General features: G+C 37.1%; 1 protein-coding gene across 1 annotated transcript; it reads left to right on the top strand.

The window, feature by feature from the left end:
* The first annotated feature begins 4,785 nt into the window (after window positions 1-4,785).
* Window positions 4,786-8,891, top strand: pimr188 (Pim proto-oncogene, serine/threonine kinase, related 188). The gene is given in 6 exon segments (NM_001386659.1): window positions 4,786-6,545; window positions 7,274-7,368; window positions 7,482-7,532; window positions 7,620-7,995; window positions 8,099-8,272; window positions 8,377-8,891. Coding segments are annotated over 6 exon segments (1,713 nt in total). The 5' UTR covers window positions 4,786-5,656; the 3' UTR covers window positions 8,505-8,891.
* Window positions 8,892-9,850: the final 959 nt, after the last annotated feature.

The raw sequence follows: 9,850 nt of genomic DNA, 5'->3' as shown, positions 1-9,850 counted from the left end.
TTCATAATAATTATAGTTTCAAAGCAGCTGAAAAAGTGCACATTATTGATTGAGGTAAAGTTGGTTTAATGTTCGCACATTCTTGATTGTTGCTGGCTTTCCTAATTGGGAAGAGGTAAATGCGTCGATTTTATTGTTGCTCATCGGTTGGCAGCATTACCCCTTTAGATAGGCCTGTGAATCTTTTCAAAAATGTCTTGGCTGGGTAAAATCTGTGTATCAGTTTAAATTAGTGTTTAAACAATTTAAATTAAATTGTTTGTTATTATATATTTTACAGACAAAGACCAACATTTTTTTCCCATTGAATCTGGTCATATCTATCCAAAAAAAAGCGTCACATATTGGGTTGTTACAATTTTTTTTTGAAAGAGAGACCTGATTTTTTATTTAGGTGAGGAAGAAAACATTTTCCCACTGATGTTTCCAAGGAGTGCAATGGCACAGACGAAAAAGGTAAAGTTGGTTTTATATTCGCACATTCGTTCATTTAGCAGTCTCTATATTGTTTACCATGTTACTTTGAATATTCAATTGTAATTAGCATGCAAGTACGACTACTAAACAGCAATAACACAATCTAATTCACTGTGAACAATGCTGAACTTCGATAGTCATTAGCTGCTAATATGCTTTCCCTATTTAGAATTAGCGAAGAACACTTTTCTGAAATTATATTATTGAGGAGAATTTCTGAATATCCCAATACAAAACAAACTTTACCTCTATGACGAAACACAGGATCTCCACCATAGCCTCTATAAAGCATTATAAAACCTTTAGAAATTGCATTCATTACAATGGAAAATTAACCGGGAAACCAAACTTGCATGAAAACTCTTTATAATTTAAGAGAAGACCTTCTGAATAACTGAGATACAGTCAAAATACTTTTCTCAAACCAACCATTTAAAAATAGAGATTTGCTTTTATACGAAACGTCCTGACTGTTCCAGATAAAATACTGATGAGTGTTTGTAAATCAGTGACCATGCAAGTGAAAATTGCATTATTTATAAGGGATTCTAGCAATATTATAGATACAAATCAGAAGAAATGGGAGAAGTTGAGTTTGGGTTAGTCAGAAGAGACTTTGTTTATCATTATTATTATAAGTTTTGAAACATTACATGAAGTAATAATACAAATTCAGATATATTCCATATCCAGGAACATTACAAGAGTTGCAAAAACACAGCTGGAAATGATAATAAAGCAAAAATATAACAGGTGTGGGGAAGAAAAAAATGAATTACAAAATACTTAAATACATATAAACAAAAATAATATCCTGTCACATTTGTGTGCAAAAAGAGTGCAAAGCTAAACACGCGCACTGTCTGTCTGTCTGTGTGTGTGTGTGTGTGTGTCTCTGTGTGTGTGTGTGTGTGTGTGTGTGTGTGTGTGTGTGTGTGTGTGTGTGTGTGTGTGTGTGTGTGTGTGTGCGTGTGTGTGTCTGCGCTGTGTATGTGTGTGTATCTGTGTGTGTGTGTGTGTGTGTGAACTGTGCGTAAGGGCATTGTGTGTGAGGAGATTAAGGCACGCAGAAACGGTGAGCGGGGAGGACTAGCCTTAAAGACACAGTACAACAAAATCGCTTTAAAATAGAATCTTATAAAAGACACAAAAGACTCATGTTAAATCTGAAAAAAGGGGTAACCTAGGTACTCTTTAAATCACCTTTCTTCCCTTTTCTAATGCTCGGTTTGAACTGCCGAAGATTGTCTTGACCATGTGCCTAAATGCATTGAGTTGCTGCCATATGACATGGTCAAGATGATATATATATATATATATATATAATTTTATAGTGAACTGTAGAGCATTTACTCGAATTTAGCAACTTAACAAGAATATTATTACGGGGTGTAACATAGAACATGTCCTCTAATAAAATGACATGGATCATACATATGGAACCTGTATTACTTCTCTTATTTTCAACAACATCACTTTTCCACAATATTTTGAGAAGGTATAAAGTCAGTGAGTGAATCAGTTCATGTTCTTACCTTCTGTAATAGTTGCGTTGTTGTCCTTGGTGTGACAAGATGAATTCTCAAATCATACGGTCAATACTGAAAACAAAAGAGTGTCCAGGAAAATTTTCTGGAAAAACAGAAAAAAAACACTCATGGATCATCCAGGTGAATATTTAAGAGGGTGTTATTTTAATAAATTATATTATTTGCTCTTGTGGAGTATATGAAAAGATCTTTTATTTGAAATTACTTATTTAAGACACTCAATATAATATAACACAATTGCTATGATATTATTATTTGTTTTTTGCTAAAACAACATGTAGATTAATCAATACAGATAGTAAAATGCTGGAGCAGTTTTCACATTTAGAAGTTAAATCATATTTGTGTTTCCCCTCATTTTGTGAATATGAACTGTCAAATTTACAAATTTCCATCTACATTAATAATTGGCTCTGATGAACACGACAGACTGACCTCTACTGGACAAAAACCTGAACTGACCACCAGCATTCAACATCAGTGCCATCTGAACTTTAAACAGCTGTGTGTGTAATATTAATGCTGCATGTGATTAATACTGTCATGTAAAACCATACACCACAGTATGCTGCAAACTACTGTCAACTCTTAATACAGTCATACATATATATCATGCAAAAACAATCAGTATCAGGACAGTAATACATCTCCAGTAAGCAGGGAAATCCCCCCCAAAAAACAGTGATGAGGGTCAAATTTTGAAAGATAAGACAAAAAAAATAAATAAAAGTTTTCCACGGATGTACGGTTGTTAGCATAGGATAACATTTAGCCAAGATATATGACAATCTGGAATCGGAAAGTGTAAAAAACAAACAAAAACAAAACTAAATATTGGGAAAACCGCCTTTAAAGTTGTCCAAACTAGATTAGAACACACATTACTAATCAAACAAATAAGTTTTGGTATATTTACAGTAGATAAAGTCCTCCTTGAACCCAATCTTTACATATTCTAATGATTTTTGGCATTAAACAAACCTTAATTTAGACCCATACAATTATTTTTGGGGTGTTGCTGTGCAACACAGAGAATTATTTTGTGCTTATGCAATTTTGTAATTACTCTTTTGTGCTATATATACAAAATATACTATATATAATATAATAATGTATAATAATCAGTTCTAAAGGCTTTGAGCAAATGATGGAATTTCCTAAAATACACTTCCAACTAGTACAGAAATGAAGGCAGATCACATTCTCAGTCAGTCTCTCTGTTGCATATTGTATTATTGTATGTAGCTAGACTATATCTAGTGAAAACAGAGAAAGAACTCTGTAGATGGCTTCATAATCTTGTTCGTGAGCAAAATCATCAGTTTTGTCATGACTGAGATATTGAAATACTCGATTTAATGAAAGGAAATAACTGAAATTCTAGCTCTAAAGTTTTTGAATTGGCGGTGGCTTTTCTGTTTTGGTGGTACAATGCAGATGTGAACCTGTGCAACAATGTAGTTTTACATGCAAAGGGTTTATGAGACTGTACATGGTTGTTTTTATAGCACACTTGTGCTTTCAAACTGTAACAATACACAAATGGGTTTGTGTTGTTTTCGAGATTTCAAGATTGCAATAATTGCGTATTACAAAAATACATTGCACATACATTTTACATTTGTTTTTATATTCACAAGGAAGGATCATACATAATAATTAAGTCCATAAAGAGCAATAACAACATTAGTAAAAGTGTTTTAAAATAGCAATAGTGTTTTCTTTTTGCTTTACAATTTTGGCTGCTAATAAAGTAGGCCAGTGGTTCTCAAACTTTTTCATCAAGTATCACCTCAAAAACAAATTGTCTCTCCAAGTACCACCATAATGAGCAGTATTGAAATACAGTAGCGCAGTACAGCACAGTAAAGCAGCTACAGCTCTGCACAGTTAAAAACGTGGCAGATTAATTCCTGTTATTAAGTATATTTATTGATGTCAGCCAGTTTAAACATAAATAGTATGAACATTAACACTGTACTGTGCTTATATGTAAAAAACAAACAAACAAGCAACTAAAAATGTCAACATTTTAATTAAAATGTGCTTTTAAAAGTTAAAAATGGTAGGTTACTGTTCTTAAAGTACAAAGAAAAGTGCTGAACTTAAATGTAAAGTGTTAGCATATAGTATAGCCAATTCATCAACATCTGGAAATGTTGCCTGGACCTCAGAAACATAGGCTATTTGTAATATAATAATTATTATTACATGTCATATTCATATATAAATCATTTTTAATAAATTTTGAAATATATGTAGCATGTACATATGACATATTTAATTCTTCCACGTACCACTAGAAGGAAGCCCACGTACCACAGTTGGAGAACCACTGAAGTAGGCTATACCTGAAATGCAACTTCCATGTGCCAGCACAGGCATGTACACTCAGTTCTATTCAAGTTTATTTGTATGGCGCTTTTCACAATAACTATTGTTCAGAGATGCCCAAACTAGGGCCAAAGTTGGCCCATGGTAAGCTTTGATTTGGCCCACCATCTAATCTGAGAGGAGAGGGAGAATGAATGAGATGGTTTCGAGATTGTCAATTCAAATTTAATGTAACCTTTGCTTATTTTAATATTAAAAGCTAAGTGAAATTAAATGTTTTAATTAGATGGTATAAATTAAGTCAGATTTTGTTTAAATGTACTGTCAGCTGAAAATACAGAGACTTTGATGAGCAAAGTCAAAATAAATGTGATTATGTTTTTATTGCAACAAGTTATCATTTAAAATGTTATCCTGTATTAAGTAATGCAATTTAAAGTAATGCTTTTGATTTATTTTGTAATATTATGAAATAAATGAGGAAACTACCCATGGCAACTATAGTTTGGTATATTTACCTTCGGCCACGGCTCTCAGTTTTTGGTTTTTGGCCCCTTCATACGAAAAAGTTTGGTTAAAGAAGTGCTCATTTATGCATTACAATCAAATTAAAATGATTATTTATTTTAAATACACACTATGAGTCTAATCTGACTTTACTTTTCGGCTATATGTAGTCACAAACACCAATTTCACAAGAAAAATGTGTCTTTAGAGCACTTACAGTGTTTATCACCGCTGGGCGCCATCATGCATCTAGGATTGAACCATTACGGGCGAGGGAGAAAAGAGGGGGGCGGGTCAAATTTACGTGAACATATTTTTATAAGTAGTAGTTATATTGTTTAATACAGATCAGATCAAACGATTTTAACACTATATAAAGGAAAGACTCTCGCCCAACCAAACACACATCTCGTATTGACAACCTTCAGGGAAATCAAGCATTAAACACCACACCCCCTCCCCACATAATTGCGATTATCAATAAATAATTAATGTTTGTGAGTGATTCCAGCTCGAAATTTGACGAACGAGATATTGTAAAATGTAATAAGAAACTTTTAAGAAAAGAAGAAATGTGTTTAAACACAGCTAAGATTTACATTTTCGGTAGAAAACATCTATTTTCTTTTGAATGGCGCTGCCTTGCGCTGCTGTATGCAAATGAGCCATGACGTCAAACGTTCCATCGTATTCTTATTATGATGTAGACGGCAGACAGGCTCATTCTCTTACAACAACTCGAGCGAGCTGCACCGAATCACTATAGATCTGCGTTTTACGTCTGATTTATGGAGTTTTCAGTTGATTGTGATATTACAAATATTCAGTTCGCCGTTGATAACAATTCTCTCGAGTTTGGAAAGAAACCTAAAGCAATGGGACGAGTTAGAAAGAGAGTAAAACAGTTCTGTAACTGGGCCTCTCGGAAATCCGGGAAAGCCCAGCAGAACCAGTGCACATCCGAGGGCGACCTCGAGCACCGGAGATGTTCTGATGACGAAGCCGGACCGAGCAACGCTACGTTCATCTCCCACATTCACACTGGAGCTGGTGTTTCACCAAGCCCAGCACCACAGACAAGAGAGAAGAAACTTAAGAGGCTCTGGAAATGGTTTTCTCGGAAATTCAAGAGAACTAGAACCAGAGCCCCACAGATCCAGCTGAGCAGCCCACAGCCTCAGAGATCCCCTGACGGCGAAGCTGCGTGTGTGTCGCCGAGGACAGTTCATGACGAGCGGGTCAACAGGCGCGTGTCTATCCAGACCCCTGTGAAGACCCCGTCAACAGAAACTGAACGGCACGACGACACTGAATTCTGGGACTTTTCTGGATCTTCTCTTACCATAGCGGGAAACAGCGAATCCGACCGCGATTCAATGCACAGCTGGCACTCGTGCGCGTCTTCGCTTGGCACCCCGGTTAGTGAATCTGACCGCGCATCAGTGTTAAGTTGGCACTCTTGTGCGTCTTCGCTGGGTACCGCGGGCATCAGCGAATCTGACCGCGCTTCAGTGCACAGTAGGCAGCCTTGTGCGTCTTCGCTGACCGCTGAACACCACAACGATGAGGAAAACGCTTCCAGCGAGGACTCTAGCGTTTCCGAGGACAGCACATCTTCCTCATCGGATTTTTGGAAAACAGAACAGGAAACCACATTCAACTGGGAAGGAAATACAGGTCAGTTTATCAGGTGTTTTTATCCTGAAGTACATTGTACTTCACTACAAGTTATATAACAATTCCAAACTAAATATTGAGCTTTTTACTCCACTGCATATGATAATGATAGTTACTTAAGTTCTGAGTGAACATATTATAAAATATATTACAGAATATGTTATTACGAATAGCTCTATACTATAACTTAACTGTTTTCATGAGAAAAATGTTCCTTAAAGAAAATATTTCTGAAGTGTTTTTTTTTAAGAATTGCACTAAAAACATTTTTAATCATATTCATTTTTAGCTAATCAAGCTTTTTTGTGAATCTGACCAGGTTTATATGTCAGCAAGTACTGATGTGAAGTGTTTGAGATTATTTAAACCACTGAACCTGACCCGTGCATGCCAAGCTCAAACGTTTGAGTGTCTGTCTACCATAACATGGCTCAGATTGGGGCTGCATGATATATCAAATTTAGCATGCAATATCCATACAGCAGAAAGTTCCTATATAGTTATGTGTCAGAATAATAAATGAACAGATTTTTAAACATACCTAAGCCATAATATACCTATAATATAGATATCAGACAATTGATCTGATTGAACCAGTCCATTATAAGGCACCTTCAATAATAATAGTTTATTAAAATAGAGCTATTCTAAAGCAGTCTTCGCTCACATTTTTGTTGGTTTATGCTTAAAAATGTACTTCATTGTTTGTTTCTTTGTTTTATTTACAGGTAGAATCTCCCAGGACTATAAAATCCATCACTTGATTGGTCAAGGATCAACAGGAGTCATCTATGAGGGAATTCGTCTGTCGGATTGCCGAATGGTTTGTTTCAGACATAACAAAAAGATTTTGTGCTTTTCCCTTGAAATGTAAATTTAACGAATGCCGCATGACTGGATCGTGTGTATTAACTTTTGCTTTCTCTTGGTCAACAGGTGGATATCAAATGCGTGAAGAAGACAAAATCAATGGAAAGGATCACGATTGTAAGTACACACTCGCAACATTGTTAAAAATAGTCTCCACTTCAGTTCAATCACATCTCACTAATACGTCTATTATCTCTCCTGCAGGAACCATCTGACAAGACTGTTCCACAAGAGGTCGGTTTGATGACTATGATGAGCAGAGGTCCGAAGGTTCCTCAAGTAATACAGCTGCTGGACTGGTATGAGGCACCAGACCAATACATACTGGTGCTGGAGCATCCCAAAGCAGCTGTGAGCCTGGACCAGTTTGTATCCTCTTGCGGGAACAAAATCACCGAAGCGAAAGCACGAGTGGTGATGCACCAGGTGATCACTGCTGCCAACGCATGCTGCGAAAGGGGAGTCTACAATAACATCAAGCTGGAGAGCCTGCTCATCAACCCCCACACCTTGCAGGTCAAACTGATGGACTTTGGCACCGGAAGCCGCATGAAGGACACTGGCTATAAAACATTTTGGGGTATGAATGATAATGGCCACAATTTATGTGAAGTTATTTTGTTAATATGGATATTTAGCGAAAAGCTAACTGCATTGGGACTAAATCTTTCTCTTTCTTCCAGGCTCAAGGGCTTGTATTCCCCCGGAGTTCTATCAGAAGGGAAGGTTCCACGCCAAGCCTGCAATCGTGTACTCTTTAGGCAAACTGTTGTTCAGGATGCTGTGTGGACGCTACCCTCATATGGAGCTCCACAAGATTGTCAAAAGAACCTGGCAGCCTGAAGACCTATCCAAAGGTAAGCACATGTGGATGATGAAACAGGATCTTAAAACATGTGATCATTTACACCAACCGTAAAGTTTTCTAATAACCTGACATCTCCCCCTTCTTTCTTCACAGAAGCCGTAGATCTGATCTGCTCGTGTCTGCAGAGTAAGCCAGACAAGCGGCTTTCACTTGACGAGATCCTTCACCAGAGGTGGTTCCAGGTCTTCATCCTGAAGCCAAACAACAGACGAAAAGATTAAGAAGATCAGAACATCCAGCCTCTTCATCCAGCCGTCAACACCAAACTTCTCCTCTTCATCGATCCACTAACACCGAACTCCTCCTCTTCATCCAGCCGCTAACACTAAGCTCCTCTTTTATATTCAGCCAGAAACTCCGTCAAGCCACGAACATGGGGCAGTTTGTGGCTTTATGAAGAGAAAAAGCTGAATGGGGCTGGTGTTTGTGGTTGCGTGGAAAGGAGGAGCTGTTTGGGGCCGGTGTTTGTGGTTTGATAAAGAGGAGGAGCTGAAGGGGGCCGGCGTTTTTATCTGGATGAAGAGAAGAAGATTTTTGGTTTATTTTTGGAGATTGTAAATAAATGCTTGTTCTGTATGTAATGAATAAAAATGAATACTTTTCACATATAAAGTGTTTTCATTTCGTTCAATATTAACTTAATGCACTCCTATAGTTAAAGTGTTGAACTGTCCTGTCTTCACCTAGCAGTTGAGGTTGCCAAACAATGGCGTTATATTGTTTCAGGTTTTACAAAATGGAACAGTGAGGCCTGTATACCTCACAACTTATTTCATTCATTTGACTTTTATAGCACTTATTACAATGTAGATTGTGTTGAACAGCTTTACATAGTTCTAGCAGATTAAACTGAACTACAACTGTGACAACTGGACTGAAGCGGTTTAGTTCAGTGTAATGTGAATGTCACTGCTTAAAGCCAAAACACAGAAGACCAAATCCAACGATGAGGAGCTCCAGAAGTCCCAAACCAAGCAAGACAGAAGCGACATTGGCGAGGAGCAAACTTCACCAACAAACCCTTTTCACATGCCTAAACAGAACTCCTCACAGAGATCTCACCCAGTCAGCTGTATATTGACTACAGATAGGGTTAGATGGTGACAAGGCTGTTTTCTGCATTCAAGGTGAGACACCTGACATCTAAAAACTGTATTTGTCCTAACCGACACCTGAAATTACTATTTTAGAAACTTTTAGGCTTCTATTTCTCACAGGTAATCAGCCATCGCCTCAGGTACAGCTCATGTGCTTTATTCAGTGTTAAATGCTAATAATGTGACATTTAAAGTGACATTTATTACTGTACTACTGTAAGCAGCAGCAGATGGTTCACCTCAGATCTTAAAATTAAATTAAGTGTTTGAAATTGAACGTTAGGACTGCAAACCAACAGATATCAGTGATTCAGCATGTACATATAATGTTAAAGAGGTTTATGTGTGGAGTTTGTATGTTCTCCCCGTGTTTGCGTGGGTTTCCTCCAAGTGCTCCGGTTTCCCCCAGTCCAAAGTCATGCGCTATAGATGGATTGAATGTTAAATTCGCCATAGTGTATGTGTGTGAA

Source organism: Danio rerio, chromosome 8 (genome assembly GCF_052040795.2).
Source record: "Danio rerio strain M-AB ecotype USA chromosome 8, GRCz13ab, whole genome shotgun sequence".
Taxonomy (NCBI): Eukaryota; Metazoa; Chordata; class Actinopteri; order Cypriniformes; family Danionidae; genus Danio; species Danio rerio.
The sequence above is the reverse complement of the archived record's forward strand: the minus strand, read 5'-3'. Positions and strand labels throughout refer to the sequence as shown.